Below are 17467 nucleotides of genomic sequence, written 5' to 3'. Positions count from 1 at the left end.
TTGCGCACTCTACTTTCCTTTGTGCTTTTAAAGTATTTTCCTCTCTTTGAGTTCCCTACATTCAGCTTTCCAACTCCTTCCCTCTTCTCTGATCACTCTGCTCAGTAGCCTTTTCTGGTCTTTCCTTTTCTCTTTTTTTGGGTGAGCTAGTACTCTTGGTTCCAAGAGGAAAACCGTTAATTGAATGAAAACTGAATCCAACAAAGAAATGCTAGGAAAGTTGGAGAAACCCACTGGAGAAATGGGTAGTCAACACTCCAAATCATGTTCTAGCTCTAGCTGAATAGCCCTGATGTCATTGTTGCTGAACTTAAATACCACAAATCACACTGAAAATGCCATTGTGATGGGCACAGGATTCATTTTCTGAGGACATGATACTGTTCCCTTGGTTGAATTGGCAACCAAAATTCTCTTCTGCACACATCAAGTCTTTGTCATTCTCTCTATATATTCCAAATTCAGTGTATGTGCAGTAGCATTACTAGCAGTAGATCAAGCTCCTTTACATTAGGTTCAGGAAAAAGTCAGTTTCTAGAAGTTTGGTTTCTAGACTTACTAGATAGAAAATAGGATCAGGTGCTATGTATCTTAAATTATGTATATACTTATACACACACACACACACACACACATCCACTTTTAAATCTCTTTAAGTTTCCTCAAATTTATTTTCATGCTTTATTTCCCTTTACCTTATACACATTTTCCAATGAATAGATCATACTATATTTTAGCCACTTCTATGACTCCCAAGTCATTGTTTTTTATTTTTATTAAGGTTTTGTAGAATTATATTTGTAAAATTATATACCTGGGTGTTCAGAGGATGCTCATTGCAAAAACTGGCCATTTCATCTGAGCTTTCAAACATCAATTTTTGAAAACTGTTGGTGATTTAGGATTTTTTGAGCTGAAGCCACCCATTCTCCTTGTTAGTCCCTGCATTATACCTTTCTCTACTCCAAACTAAGATATTTTGGTTTGTTTGACCTCACACTACATCAGGGACACAAACCTGCATTCAGCAACACAAAGGAGTCTTCATTCTGATCTATTTCGGTCTCTCACTTTGTCTTCTTTGTCACTCCTAATGTCATATCACACATGAAATAAGAACTTCCCATACATTTAAATCACCTGGGGAATATTTATACAATATATATTATTAGACTTCATTCAAGATCTACTGATCCAAGTCTACAGTAATACTTCAGAATCTATAATTTGAACAAAATTTTCTCAGACAATTCAGATGTGTAATCTAGTTTGAGAGTCACTGGACAATAGCCACAACTTCCTGATTAGTATTTATGACACAAGTTTCTCTCCCTGCAGTCTATTTTCTGCAGTCAAATATTTAATTTCAAAAATAACAGATGTTGTCACTTCCTGTTTTATATGTTTCCATTTCTTGCTTATTTCTTGAAGAATATAGCTCAAGATCATTCATATGGCATTCAATTCATTTTACAAACTGGGTCCTTCTAACATCTGTACTTAGATGCTGCATCCATGTCCTACACATAGAATTTTTTGACCTCCTTCTATAGCATCCCCTAATTTTGCCCAGAAAGTCTTCTTCTCTTCTAAATCTGTTCATTTTGGTGCAAATTTTTAAATGTTGTAATTGCACTGTTTTAACATAATTTATACAAGTAATTTTTATGTATGATGTAGTAAGATTAATAAAAAGCATTTAGATAGTATATGGGTTTATTTCAATTACATTCAACAAATATTGGTTTTAAAATTCTTGATAACTTTTTTTCCATTTACTGCACTTGTTTCAGAGGCTATCTATCAAGGATATGGAAACAAAAAATGCAACAGAGCTGACAGAGTTCATTCTCACAGGTCTCACACATCAACCAGAGTGGCAAATCCCCCTGTTCCTTCTGTTCTTGATGATATATCTCATCACCATCATGGGGAACCTTGGTCTGATTGCTCTCATCTACAATGACCCTCACCTTCACATCCCCAAGTACTTACCCCTGTTCCTTCTGTTCTTGATGATATATCTCATCACCATCATGGGGAACCTTGGTCTGATCGCTCTCATCTACAATGACCCTCACCTTCACATCCCCATGTACTTATTCCTTGGGAGTTTAGCATTTGTGGATGCCTGGGTATCATCTACAGTGACCCCCAAAATGCTGGTCAACTTCCTGGGCAAGAGTAAGATGACCTCTCTCTCTGAATGCAGGGCACAATTCTTTTCCTTTGTCATCAGTGTAACCACAGAATGTTTTCTTCTGTCAACAATGGCATATGATCGCTATGTAGCTATTTGCAAACCATTACTTTATCCAGTGATTATGACCGATAGACTATGCATGCAACTAGTAGGCTTATCATTTTTAGGTGGCCTTATACATTCCACAATTCACACAGGTTTGTTATTCAGAGTAACGTTTTGTAACTCTAATATAATACATCACTTTTATTGTGACATTATGCCACTGATTAAAATTTCTTGTACTGATCCTTCTGTTAATATTCTGATGGTATTCATTTTCTCTTGTTCAATTCAGGTGTTTACCATTCTCATTGTTCTTATCTCTTACTCACTTATTCTCTTTACAATATTAAAAAAGAAGTCTATACAAGGAATAAGGAAGGCCTTCTCCACCTGTGGAGCCCACCTTCTGTCTGTCTCTTTATACTATGGGCCTCTTCTCTTCATGTATGTGCACCCTGGATCTGAACAAGCAGATGATCAAGATATGATAGACTCTCTATTTTACACTGTCATAATTCCTTTCTTAAATCCAATTATCTACAGCCTGAGAAATAAGAAAGTCATAGATTCACTGACAAAAGTGTTAAAGAGATATTCTTAGATCTCACAATAATATCTGTTTTTACTAAAGCATTAAGTAAATTGTATAGTTTTGATCTTGCTATGTAATGATTAATAGTCAAAATTTTTTGTACTTATAATGTCCTATAATTTTAGGACTTATGTTAGTACCTAATAAATTCCCTAAATAATTTTTACTTCTTATTACAAAAATTTTAATTAACTGTTTATAGAATACCAAAACAAAGCAAAAAACAAAGGCAAACAATCATTTTATATGCTTTTATGTTCTAGAACATGACTAAAAATGCATAAAGTACTAAAATAGTAAAGTTCCTCTAAGGGGGAATCGTTTATGATATCTTTGATACTTATAAACCATAAACCTAGAGACAGAGACTCTTATTACTTTTAACTCCACAGTGGAGGCAGGTTGGTATTTGATTGAACAGAGGCACATCCCAGGAATTTCGTCTGCCATCAAAGGTCCCATATTCCACTTTATTCAGGCTATGGTAACTTTCATCACAAGAAACACTGGACTGGAGGAAACACAAGCTGGAATCAAGATTGCTAGGAGAAATATCAATCACCTCAGATATGCAGATGACACCACCCTTATGGCAGTAAGTGAAGAGGAACTAAAAAGCCTCTTGATGAAAGTGAAAGAGGAGAGTGAAAAAGTTGGTTTAAAGCTCAACATTCAGAAAACTAAGATCATGGCATCCGGGCCCATCACTTCATGGCAAATAGATGAGGAAACAGTGGAAACAGTGTCAGACTTTATTTTTATGGGCTCCAAAATCACTGAAGATGGTGATTGCAGCCACGAAATGAAAAAACGCTTACTCCTTGGAAGGAAAGTTATGACCAATCTAGACAGCATATTAAAAAGCAGAGACATTACTTTGCCAACAAAGGTCAGTCTAGCCAAGGCTATGGTTTTTCCAGTGGTCATGTATGGGTGTGAGAGTTGGACTATAAAGAAAGCTGAGCACTGAAGAACTGATGCTTTTGAACTGTGGTGTTGGAGAAGACTCTTGAGAGTCCCTTGGACTGCAAGGAGATCCAACCAGTCCATCCTAAAGGAGATCAGTCCTGGGTGTTCATTGGAGGGACTGATGTTGAAGCTGAAACTCCAATACTTTGGCCACCTGATGTGAAGAGCTGACTCATTGGAAAGACCTTGATGCTGGTAAAGATTGAGGGCAGGAGGAGAAGGGGACGACAGAGGACGAGATGGTTGGATGGCATCACCGACTCACTGGACATGGGTTTGGGTGGAGTCTGGAAGTTGGTGATGGACAGGGAGGCCTGGTGCGCAGTGGTTCATGGGGTCGTAAGGAGTCGGACACGACTGAGTGACTGAACTGAACTGAACTGAACTTTCACTTCTTGTGGTAATCACCTGTCATATCACAGAAAGAAAAGGAAAACAAGGAGGAAAAAAATGGCATGGGAGTAAGACAGTGAAAACAGAGCTACACTGCAAGAGATGCTCTTAGCTTAGAGTGATGCTTAGGAAAAGGCAAAGAGGCATGTTTCCTTTCATTGTCTATGACTTCTACAGTCCTTTTTGTGTCTGTATTCTATTGATCAACTTGAAAAGCTTCATTAACTAAGAAAGCTAGGAGATTAGATTGAAGATATATGCTGTATTGCCTAATAGAAGAAGAATGAAGGGGTAGGATAGAAAAAAATGGATCAATATTCTTTGAATTTTTAAAAAGTGAACCTAGTAAGAAACTAGAAACATGTAAAGATTATCAGATTATCAGGATGTGTGGTGGACAATGAGGAGATCTAAATGCATCTCATCAAAGTTCAAATAATGTTAAGATATGATATCGTGATGCCTGTGGGGTGGCTGGGAAAGAAATGAAAATGAACAAGAGTTTGCATATTTTTGCCCCAAAGTCCTTAAATGTTCATTTTCATCACACTCCATACTCTAAGAATAATGAGTGATTCACCTTCAGGTCCACCCCTTCTCTGCCTCCATCACTCATCCTAGGTACATTCTTACTGATACCACTGTGACCCTCACTTTCATAACCACCTACCTCTGTGATTTACAAAATCCCAGTTACTTATCCACTTCATTCTGCTCATTCTCTCTTATTTTCCAAACATATCTTCCAGATATTTCTTTGTAAAAAGAAGTCAGATTAAATCATATTACTCTTCAAAGATCTATAATGGATTGCCATTACCAGGTTTTTTGTGTGGTGTGTGTGTATGCATACACACAACATACATACTTTAGCATGTATTTATTTATACATGTGCATGTTCAGACTATATGATGTCTATATATGCATATATCTATATATCTATCTATGTATCTATGTATATCTTTCTGTCTCTATCTTCCTTACCCTGCATTTGTTCACTGTGGTATAAGTTGAGGTCCTTTCAGTTATACTATGGTTGAACTCTAAGTCCTTTGCTTCACAATTCTCCTGTGGACTCTCTTTTACATCAACAATAAGTTATTGAAAGACTCTGGATATGCTTCCCTCCTCAGTTATGTCCTTTTGCTCTGGTCTCGCCACAGAGAATCCACCTCCCCAGCCCCCACCTGCTCCTTCATAATTTCCATGGTGTCTTTCTTCAAGGTCTATCTTGTACCTTAGAGTGTATGAGATCCACTTTCAGATTGCCCTAAAGAGGATGGCAATGACCACTCATTCTAAACACTGTTAGTTTATTTACTCTTCTTAGACCACCCTTGGGCATGGATATTACTTACTTGGGGCCTAGAAACTCTTTTAGATAGCAACTTAGAAGTCTTAACACTCTGTATTTTTTGCAGTGAATGGCAGAATAGCTTGCACATATGAATTTCTAAACAAGTATTTGTGAAATATTTATGAAACTAAAAAAAAATCACAGTACAAATATATAGAATGCAATAAGAGTGCACCACTCTTTTTGAATCTTGTAACAAAGCACAAGAAGATTCCTTGGTTTGAGATGGTTACTGCATGCAGCTTGGCTTCTGTTATATTTCCTTTTAGTTTTCAAAATAAAGCAAAAACTCATTAAAGGAACAGTGCATTTTTATATTAGTATAGGGTTTTTCAGAATAACAGAACCAAAATATATATTTAGTTGACCATTATATCTAGTACTGTGGGCAAGAATCCCTTAGAAGAAATGGAGTAGCTCTCATGGTCAACAAAAGAGTTTGAAATGCAGAACTTGGGTGAAATCTCAAAAATGTCAGGATGATCTCAGTTCACTGCCAAGGCAAAGCATTCAACATCACAGTCATCCAAGTCTATGTCCCAGCAACTAGTGCTGAAGAAACTGAAGTCAAACGGTTCTTTGAAGACCTACAAGACCTAGAACTAACAGCAAAAAAAAAAGATGTCCTTTTCAGCATAAGGGCTGAAAGGCAAAAGTAGAGAGTCAAGAGATACCCAGAATAGCAGACAAGTTTGGCCTTGGAGTGCAAAATTGTTGTTCAGTCGTTCAGTCGTGTCTGACTCTGCAGCTCCATGGACTGCAGCACACCAGGTTTCCCTGTCCTTTACTATCTCCTGCCATTTGCTCAAACTCATGTCCATTGAGCTGATGATGCCAACCAACCACCTCATCCTCTGTTGTCCCCTTCTCCTCAGGTCCTCAATCATTCCCAGCATCAGGGTCTTTTCCAAATGGGTCAGCTCTTTGCATCATGTGGCCAAAGTATTGGAGCTTCAGCTTCAGCATCAGTCCTGCCAATGAATATTCAGACTTGATTTCCTTTAGGATTGACTGGCTTGATCTCCTTGCAGTCCAAGGGACTCTGAAAAGTCTTCTCCAGCACCACAACTCAAGAGCATCAATTCTTCAGTGCTCAGTTTTCTTTATGGTCCAACTCTCACATTTGTACATGACTACTGGAAAAACCATAGCTTTGACTATACAGACCTTTGTCAGCAAAGTGATGACTCTGCTTTTTTAATATGTTGTCTAGTTTTGTCATAACTTTTCTTCCAAGGAGCAAGTGCCTTTAAATTTCGTGGCTGTAGTCATGGTTCACAGTTAATTTGGAGCCCTAGAAAAGACTATCTGCCACTGTTTCCATTTTTTCCCCCATCTATTTGCCATGAAGTGATGGGACAATGATCTGAGTTTTTTGAATCCTGAGTTTTAAGCCAAGAGTTTTAATAACTTAAGTTGCTTTACTTACTTGAGGGACAATTTAAAAATATGGATTATTAGACTTTATTATTAACCCACTAAATCAATATGTACATTAAACCTCATAACCTATATTTTACGCAAAAAGTTCCTTAGCCAATTCTAATGTGTAATCTGGTTTGGAAACCACTGGACAATGTAACAGCTTCCTGACTAGTATTCCTGACTGTAATTTCCACTCCCTGTAGATTATTTTCTATACTACCTCATACAAATTTTTAAAAATATCTTACAGTGCCATTTGTATCTCTTATTTTCAGTGTATACATACTAGCTGATGAGTAATGTTCAAGATACTTTGCAAGCCATTCAATTTATTTCATTATCTAAGTCTTTCAAACTTCTTTTCCCTAGACCCTATATCCATGTCCTATATACAATTCCCTATCACACTCCACCCTGCTTCCCCAAATTTCACACGTGTTTAGAATGTCTTTCATTTTTCTAAATCTGTTCATTGCTTCACATTTTTTGAATTTAAATAAGAATTTATTTCCATTCCCCCCCAAAAGATCCATATTAAATGGTAATAAATATTTATCCCATTGATTTCAGAAAATATACAGTGAGGACATGGAAGAGCAACAGCATTGCTGACAGAGCTTGTTCTCACAGGACTTAAGTATCAACCACAGTGGCAAATCCCCTTGTTCTTGGTGATATACCTCATCACCATTGTGGGAAACCTTGGACTGATTCCTCTCATCTGCAATGACCCTCACCTTCACATTCCCACATACTTATTCCTTGGAAAATTGGCCTTTGTGGATGCCTGGATATCCTCCACAATGACTCCCAAGATGATGGTCAACTTCCGTGTCAAGAACAAAATGATCTCTCTCACTGAAAGCAAGATACGTTATTTTTCCTTTTGCAGTCAGTGTAATCACAGAACATTTTCTGCTGGCAACAATGGCATATGATCACTAAATGGCTATTTGCAACCCATTAATTTATCCAGTGATCATGACCAGTAGGCTATGCATCTGGCTGTTTGTTTTGGCATTTTTAGGTGGCCTTTTCCATTCTGTAATTCATAATGCTTTTTAAATTCAAATTCAGTTCAGTTCAGTGGCTCAGTCATGTCCAACTCTTTCAATCCCATGAACTGGAGCATGCCAAGCTTCCCTGTCCATTACCAACTCCCGGAGTTTACTAAAACTCATGTCCATCAAGTCGGTGATGCCATCCAGCCATGTCATCCTCTGTCCTCCCCTTCTCCTCCTTCCCCCAATCCCTCCCAGCATCAGGGTCTTTTCCAATGAGTCAACACTTCACATGATGTGGCCAGAGTATTGGAGTTTCACTTTAGCATCAGTCCTTCCAATGAACACCCAGGACTGATCTCCTTTAGATGGACTGGTTGGATCTCCATGCAGTCCAAGGGACTCTCAAGAGTCTTCTCCAGCACCACAGTTCAAAAGCATCAATTCTTTGGTGCTCAGCTTTCTTCACAGTCCAACTCTCACATCCATACATGACCACTGGAAAAACCATAGCCTTGACTAGATAGACCTTCGTTGGCAAAGTAATGTCTCTGCTTTTCAACATGCTATCAGGTTGGTCATAGCTTTCCTTCCAAGGAGTAAGCATCTTTTAATTTCATGGCTGCAGTCACCATCTTCAGTGATTTTTGGAGCCCCCAAAAATAAAGTCTGACACTGTTTCCACTGTTTCCGCATCTATTCCCCATGAAGTGATGGGACTAGATGCCATGATCTTAGTTTTTTGAATGTTGAGCTTTTAAGCCAACTTTTTCACTCTCCTCTTTCACTCTCATCAAGAGGCTTTTTAGTTCCTCTTCACTTTCTGCCATAAGGGTGGTATCATCTGCATATCTGAGGTTATTGATATTTCTCCCAGCAATCTTGATTCCAGCTTGTGCTTCTTCCAGCCCAGCGTTTCTCATGATGTACTCTGCATATACGTAAAATAAGCAGGGTGACAGTAGACAGCCCCGAAGTACTCCTTTTCCTAGTCCGTTGTTCCATGTCCAGTTCTAACTGTTGCTTCCTGGCCTGCATACAGGTTTCTCAAGAGGCAGGTCAGGTGGTCTGGTATTCCCATCTCTTTCAGAATTTTCCACAGTTTATTGTCATCCACACAGTCAAAGGCTTTGGCATAGTCAATAAAGCAGAAATAGATGTTTTTTCTGGAACTCTCTTGCTGTTTCAATGATCCAGCAGATGTTGGCAATTTGATCTCTGGTTCCTCTGTCTTTTTTAAAACCAGCTTGAACATATGCAAGTTCACAGTTCACGTATTGCTGAAGCCTGGCTTGGAGAATTTTGAGCATTACTTTACTAGAGTGTGAGATGAGTGCACTTGTGTGGTAGTTTGAGCATTTTTTGGCTTTGCCTTTCTTTGGGATTGGAATGAAAACTGACCTTTTCCAGTTCTGTGACCACTGATGAGTTTTCTAAATTTGCTGGCATATTAAGTGCAGCACTTTCATAGCATCATCTTTCAGGATTTGAAATAGCTCAATTGGAGTTCTGTCACCTCCACTGACTTTGCTCGTAGTGATGCTTTCTAAGGCCTGCTTGACTTCACATTCCAGGGTGTCTGGCTCTAGGTGAGTGATCACACCATCGTGATTATCTTGGTCATGAAGATCTTTTTTGTACAGTTCTTCTGTGTATTCTTGCCACCTCTTCTTATTATCTTCTGCTTCTGTTAAGTCCATACCACTTCTGTCCTTTATCGAGCCCATCTTTGCATGAAATGTTCCCTTGGTATCTCTCATTTTCTTGAAGAGATCTCTAGTCTTTCCCATTCTGTTGTTTTCCTCTATTTCTTTGCATTGATCACTGAGGAAGGCTTTCTTATATCTCCTTGCTATTCTTTGGAACTCTGCATTGAGATGCTTATATCTTTCCTTTTCTTCCTTGCCTTTCGCTTCTCTTCTTTTCACAGCTATTTGTAAGGCCTCCTCAGACAGCCATTTTGCTTTTTTGCATTTCTTTCCCATGGGATGGTCTTGATCCCTGTCCTGTACAATGTCAAGAACCTCCGTCCATAATCAGGCACTCTGTCTATCAGATCTAGTCCCTTAAATTTATTGCTCACTTCCACTGTATAGTCATAAGGGATTTGATTTAGGTCATACCTGAATGGTCTAGTGGTTTTCCCCACTTTCTTCAATATAAGTCTGAATTTGACAATAAGGAGTTCATAATCTGAGCCACAGTCAGATCCCGGTCTTGTTTTTGCTGACTTTATAGAGCTTCTCCATCTTTGGCTGCAAAGAATGTAATCAATCTGATTTCGGTGTTGACCATCTAGTGATGTCCATCTGTAGAGTCTTCCCTTCTGATGTTGGAAGAGGGTGTTTGCTATGACCAGTGTGTTCTTTTGGCAAAACTCTATTAGCCTTTGCTCTGCTTCATTTGGTATTCCAAGGCCAAATTTGACTGTTACCCCAGGAACAATAGGAAGTTTCTTGACTTCCTACTTTTGCATTCCAGTTTCCTATAATGAAAAGGACATCTTTTTTGGGTGTTAGTTCTAAAAGGTCTTGTAGGTCTTCATAGAACCGTTCAGCTTCTTCAGCATTACTGGTTGGGGCATAGACTTAGATTACTGTGATATTGAATGGTTTGCCTTGGAAACGAACAGAGATCATTCTGTCATTTTTGAGATTGCACCCAAGTACTGAATTTTGGACTCTTTTGTTGACCATGATGGCTACTCCATTTCTTCTAAGGGATTCCTGCCCACAGTAGTGGATATAATGGTCATCTGAATTAAATTCATCCATTCCAGTCCATTTTAGTTCGCTGATTCCTAGAATGTTGATGTTCACTCTTGCCATCTCCTGTTTGACCACTTCTAGTTTGCCTTAATTCATGGACCTAGCATTCCAAGTTTCTATGCAATATTGCTCTTTACAGCATCGGACCTTGCTTCTATCACCAGTCCCATCCCCAACAGGGTGTTGTTTTTGCTTTGGCTCCATCCCTTCATTCTTTCTGGAGTTACTTCTCCACTGATTTCCAGTAGCATATTGGGCACCTACCAACCTGGGAAGTTCCTCTTTCAGTATCCTATCATTTTGCCTTTTCATACTGTTCATGGGGTTCTCAAGGCAAGAATACTGAAGTGGTTTGCCATTTCCTTCTCCAGTGGACCACATTCTGTCAGACTTCTCCAACATGACCCACCCGTCTTGGGTGGCCCCATACGGTATGGCTTAGTTTCATTGAGTTAGACAAGGCTTCTGTCCGTGTGATCAGATTGACTAGTTTTCTGTGATTATGGTTTCAGTGCGTCTGCCCTCTGATGCCCTCTGGCAACACCTACCATCTTACTTGGGTTTCTCTTACCTTGGACATGGGGTATCTCTTCATGGCTGCTCCAGCAAAGCGCAGCTGCTGCTCCTTACCTTGGACGAGGGGTATCTCCTCACGGCTGCCCCTCCTAACGAATTTTCTGCAATTCCATCATAGTACATCAATTTTACTGTGATCTTATACTATTGTTTAAGATTTCCTGCACTGGTCCTTCCATTAAATATCTGTTGATATTTATTTTCTCTGGGTTTATACAGGTATTCACTATTCTCATTGTTCTTGCCTCTTTTACACTTGTTCTCTTTAGAATTTTGAAAAAGAAGTCTCTACAATGCATAAGGAGGGCCTTCTCCATTTGGCAGCCCATCTGATATCTGTCTGTTTATACTATAGGGCTTTTCTCTTCATGTATATGCACCCTGGATCTGCACAAGCAGATGATGAGGATATGATGGACTCTCTGTTTTACATTGCCATAATCCCTTTGTTAAATCCAGTTATATACAACCTAAAAAATAAGAGAGTTGTAGACTCACTGGCAGAAATAGTACAGAGAAATGCTTAGAATTCATACTAGTATCAGTCTTCCCTTACTAATACAAGTCATATAATAATACAGGTTAGATGGTGCTATATGACAGTTAATGTTTAAAGTTCTTTGCACTTATAATCACCCTAGAGTTTTAATGACTTAAGGTAGGAGTGCTAGTAAATATGTGCATATGCCATTAAAATTTTAGAAAACACAGAATAGTATTTAATCAAGTATTCATGTCATATTAGAATAATTAAAGAAAACATTAAAATATTTTATACATATGTTCTCAATATGGCTTCATAAATGCATTAAGCACTACAATACTGTAATCACTCTGAAAAAATATGAATATGATGCATTTGCTATTAGTAGAGCTGTGCAATCTGGAGACTCATAGTATACTTAACTCTACAATGGAGACAGGATTGTGTTTGAGTGAACAGAGGCCAATCCTGAGAGAGTAAGAGGGTACTTCCTTGCCATGTTGCCATGTCACTAATTCAGAAAGCTAAGAGATGAGATGCAGATTTAACTGAGATGGGAATAGGAAGGAAAAAAGAACCAGCAGAATAGGAAGGTAATGGTTTGGACCATCCAACACTTTAAAAATAATGAAACTGATAGAAAGAAAAAAAAATAATATGTTAAGTTTACAGGATTGTGTTGATGAAAGCAAGAGTCTTCAATTGCATATTGCCAAAGTTCAAATAACATTGAGATGATAGGATATCAGAGTGTTCAGTGACCAGCTGGGAAAAGACATGGAAATGAGCAAGAGTTTGAACGTTTTGTGCCCCCACACTTTTTAAATGTTATGGTAGCTTTTGTCGTTTTCTAGACTGTATGAAAAAGAAGTGATTCATGTTCAGATTCATTCATGACCTTCCAATCTCCTCATTGTTCTACATATATTTAGAGTGAGTTCCTCACCCTAGAACTACTCACATCTGTCTGTCATTTGAAATAATCTTGTTTTCAAGTGATGAGTCCAGGGAGATTACTGGGCTTGGGATGGCTACTAAGTGCCAGATCACCTTCCTAGGTTTTTTCAAGACAATCTCAAGGATCATACACCTAAAGTGAATTAATCATGTTCTTTTTATCACAAAGATTAGCTCATGGGATATATCAGGAGAAGAATGTTAATTAGATGTTTGGATTAAAGATACAAACTATAAATATTTATAGAATATATCACTATTACATATTTATGAAGTACAGGTCACAAGATTAGAACAAATCTTCTGCTCTCTTTTGTATCCCGAAGGATATTCCCAAGCCCCGGAGAGAAAGTAAATGATTCACAGTCCAGGAACTTTTATTATTTCTCCTTAGACAATCTATGCTATTGCATATATCCTTCTTTGGCCAATTTTTGTTGCTTCATAACATTCCCATTGTTTTGATTTTTCCTGTGAGTTGTCTAAATATTTGTTTGTTCATACACTGTTATGACTAAAAGGCTATGTTGCCAATACAAGCAACTAATACGTATTTCTTTGAAATGATAAAGGCTTGTTTTCCTAGTCGGCCTTTTGTTTGAATGAAAAGGTTGACATCAAAGTATGAGTCTACCAGCATGTGTATTACCTGTGTTGTCCTTCTTAAGCTTGGTGGGTATGAAGTAGGCAATGGGGGAGTCTGTCAGAAACTCAGGCTTCCTGTCTAACCTTCTCTCAAACATGTCTAAACTAGAGATTCTGTTGCTTTGATGTCTTCAGAAAATCCAACTTAATGCTTTTTAAAAATTCACTCAAATACCCTCTTCATTGATGTTCTCCTACTTGCACTTGGGTTACAGATTTTTTTTTTTTCATTTTTGTATATTATATATGCCATTTCAGCTGCATTTGGGAAAGATGTAAAAAAAAAAACACTACAAAGCCCATATTTTAGAAGACATTTTGCAGATTTATTTAAAAAGAAACTATGATGTATGTACATTACTTAATGCTCTTTATACAAAAATATAATATCACAATTTTGTTCAGTTAATTCACTCTCTGGAACACTTCTGATATTGGATGAAACCACCTTAATAAACACTGATAACATAATAGAAATACTATTTATTATCAAGGTATACATATTTTCTAAACCTGGAGATTTAAAAGAATTTATAGTTCCTCTTTCTTTATACATAAGGATAAAAATGTTTTTCTCATCATTTGATAATACCTTGTGCTGCTGACAAGTTGCTGACAACATTATCCTACAACCATGTTCAAAGAATCAACACAAACATTAGGGAAAAACAAACACCATCAAATCTAGGATAGTATTTTTCATTCTGAGTTGTGAACTACTTAGGACAGAATTTTATTAGTATACATTAGGTAAGTATGAACACCAGACTTTTTTTGTTGTTGTTTCTCTCTAATATAGAGGCTATCAAACTATAGTGGCCTCATAATCACCTGGAGGGCTTGTGGAAACATAGATTAATGGGTTTTGTCAGGAGAATGTCTGTTTCAAATGCTATTGCTTTTGGTTTGGGACCCTATGAGATGACTGCTCTTTTACATAATCAGTGAAGTAAACATTTTAAAATCAAGATATTAGAGGCAAATCAAAATGGAGTTTCTGTACTTCTGTTCTCTACTTAAACAGCATGATGTAAATATTCTGAAGATTTCCACTCTAGGTTTTATACTTTCCTTCCCTTGTTGGGCAGCTGGATCCAGATTTTAACGGGGCATCTTTTCCAAAGAATGAAATACTGTGGACGTTTTTATAAACTTTTCTTGGAAAACATAACTGACAGTGTTGCTATCCAATCAAAATCCAATTGCATCATGTCAGTAAGGTTAATGGGAGATACATTTGTTAATTCGAAAAATGAGTTGTCAGGATGGATCAACTTTTAAGGCTTCATCTTATTTGAGATAGTATCTTCTAAGTCAGTCTTATTTGAGGGTAACAGTTAACAATTGCAAGATGATATTTCCCTTTATTTTTTAATACTGCAATGTACAATGAGTATTATATATATATATATATATACACACACACACACACTGTACATAATATATATATATATATACATACTATATAGATAGATCAATCTAGATCAATGTAGATCTAAATCTATCTATATCTACATCTAAACATATATCAATATCTGTAACTAAAGACATTTGTTGTAAGATATTGGCTCACATGTTTATTGATTCTAAGAAGTTTCATCATCTGCTTTCTGCAAAATAGAGACCCAAAAATGCTGATGGTAGTTTCAAGGCTTAAGAATACAAGTGTTGAAGGTATAGATTCCAACTCACAAATGGTTGGCCATCAACTTTATTCAGCTCACTAATTTAACACTTTTCCAAAACACCAACTGTCAAAAGACACAAACAAAAATAATGTTTAACCAAATATTTGGGCTTCTCTAGATCAGGTCAGCTTAATCCATAAAATGAATCATTACAAGCCTACTCATTGTCAACTTGGTGTCCATACACAATTCCTTAAACTGTACTTAAACTTTAAATGAATACAATAGCACCCCTGGGCCAAGTTGGCAGAGTAGGAAGACTATGAGCTTACCTCCTCTCAAAGGCACACCAACATTACAATTATTTACAGAACAACTATTGATGAGAAAGACCAGAATCAATCAGAATAGATCTTCCGAAACTGAAGATATAAAGAAGGAACCACAATGAGATAGGTAGGAAGTAAGTCAAGTTGCAGTAAAGTTAAGACGTACACCCATTGTGAGTGATCCACTACTGGGAGAATAATTACAATTGCAAAGGTTCTCTGAAAGGAGTGAGGGGCAAGCCCCACATCAGGCTCCTCTCCTTGGGGGTCCTGCACCAGAAAGATGAGCTCCCAGAACATTAATCTTCAAAGGCCACTGGGGCTGACTTCTGGATGATCCAGAGGACTGTGGGATATAGAGACTCTATTCCTAAATACAGCTCCCCACATCTCCCCTCACCCCACAAAATGTCATAGAGGCCTGTTCACCAGAGGGCTTAGGACATGGCCCCATATCAGCATGTAGACACTGAACCTCAGAACCCCAGGCTCCTGCAGCCAGAGACCCCAGGCCCTAGCTCTACTCATCAGTGAGCAGACATCAGCCCTAGGACACCCTGGCCCAGGCCCAGGCCCAGGTCCTGCCAAGCAGCAGACTAAGAATTAATATTGGTAAACTGACCATACTATCCAAGTCAATCTATATATTCAAGGCACTCTTGATCAAAATGCTAATGACATTTTTCATAGAACTGGAGCAAATAATGTAAAAATTTGTATGGAAAAAAAAAGACCTTTACTAACCAAAACAATCTTAAGAAAGAAGAACAACCTGGAGGTATCAAACTCCCTGACTTCATTCTATATTACAAAGCTATAGTAATCAAAATAGTATGGTACTGGCACAAAACAGACACATAAAGCAACTGAATAGAATAGAAAGCCCAACAATAAGCCATGTAGTTATGGTCAAGTAATCTACCACAAAGGAGGCAAGAACATAAAGTGAGAAAAAGACAGTCTTTTCAATAAGTTTTGCTCACAAAACTGATAGCTACATACAAAAGAGTGAAATTAGAATATTTCTGCACATCATATACAAAAATAAACTCAAAATGGAAAATAAACATCTAAGTGGAAAATTAGAAAGCATAAAATTTCTAGAAGAAAATATAGACAGAACACTCTTGGTCCTAAATCATAGTAATATATTTTGTCTCCAAAGGCAAAGGAAACAAAAGCAAAAATAAACAAATAGGGTTTAATTAAACTTAAATGCCTTTAAAAAACAAAGGAAAACATTAACAAAATAAAAAGGCAAACTAACGAATAGTAGAAAATATTTGCAAACAATATGACAAATAAATGGTTAATACATGAAATATACAAACAGATCATAAACTCAACATGTAACAATCAAATAGCATGATTAAAAAAATATACAGAGGACATGAATAGACATTTTTCCAAAGAAGGCATACAAATGGCCAACAGGCAAATGAAAAGATGCTCAACATCACTAATCATCAGAGAAACGCAAATCAAAAGCATAATGAAATATCACCCCATACCTCTTAGACTGACTGTCATCAATGAGATAGCAAAAACCAAATGCTGGTGAGAATGTGAAGAAAAGGGAACCCTTTTACACTGCTGATGGAAGTGTAATTTGGTAAAGTGACTGTGGAAAACAGTATGCAGGTTTCTCAAAAAACTAAAAGTAGACTACTATATGAACCAGCAAATCCACTTCCAGGTATATATCTGAGGAAAATGAAAATGCTAATTTGAAAAGAAACATGCACCCCAATATAGTCACAGCAGCATTATTTACAATAACAAAGATACGAAAGCAGTCTGAGTCCATCAACAGATAGAATAGATAAAGAAGATTAAGTATGTGTGTGTGTGTGTGTATATGTATATACTGCCTTCAATGCAGGAGACCTAGGTTCAATCCCTGGATTGGGAAGATTCCCTGGAGAAGGAAATGGCAGCCCACTCCAATACTCTTGCCTGGAGAATCCCATGGACAGAGAAGCCTGGTAGGCTACAGTCTATGGGGTCGCAAAGAGGTGGACATGACTGAGCGACTAACACATGCACATAAATAAATGTACATACATACAATGGAACACTACTTAGCCAAGAAAA

General features: G+C 37.5%; 1 protein-coding gene and 1 pseudogene across 1 annotated transcript; both read left to right on the top strand.

Moving 5' to 3' along the window:
* Positions 1 to 1769: 1769 nt before the first annotated feature.
* LOC147380132 (olfactory receptor 5H8-like) lies at positions 1770 to 2849 on the top strand. Its single transcript, XM_086410833.1, has 2 exons — positions 1770 to 1979; positions 2088 to 2849. Exons 1-2 carry the CDS (start codon positions 1812 to 1814, stop codon positions 2847 to 2849), a joined length of 930 nt encoding a protein of 309 aa, XP_086266959.1. The 5' UTR covers positions 1770 to 1811.
* Positions 2850 to 5681: 2832 nt separating this feature from the next.
* On the top strand, positions 5682 to 11857 carry LOC147380131 (olfactory receptor 5H2-like; annotated as a pseudogene).
* Positions 11858 to 17467: the final 5610 nt, after the last annotated feature.

The sequence above is a fragment of the Bos grunniens genome, chromosome 1 (genome assembly GCF_055505025.1).
Source record: "Bos grunniens cultivar Pamir isolate PY7600 chromosome 1, Bosgru_T2T1.0, whole genome shotgun sequence".
NCBI lineage: Eukaryota > Metazoa > Chordata > Mammalia > Artiodactyla > Bovidae > Bos > Bos grunniens.
Note: the sequence above shows the minus strand (reverse complement) of the source record. Positions and strands in the feature narration are given on the sequence as shown.

Coding starts and splice junctions, on each gene's coding strand:
- LOC147380132 (XM_086410833.1), top strand. CDS start 1,812: ATGGAAACAAAAAATGCAACAGAGCTGACAGAGTTCATTCTCACAGGT. Junction 1,980..2,087: donor ACAATGACCCTCACCTTCAC/ATCCCCAAGTAC, acceptor CCTCACCTTCAC/ATCCCCATGTACTTATTCCT.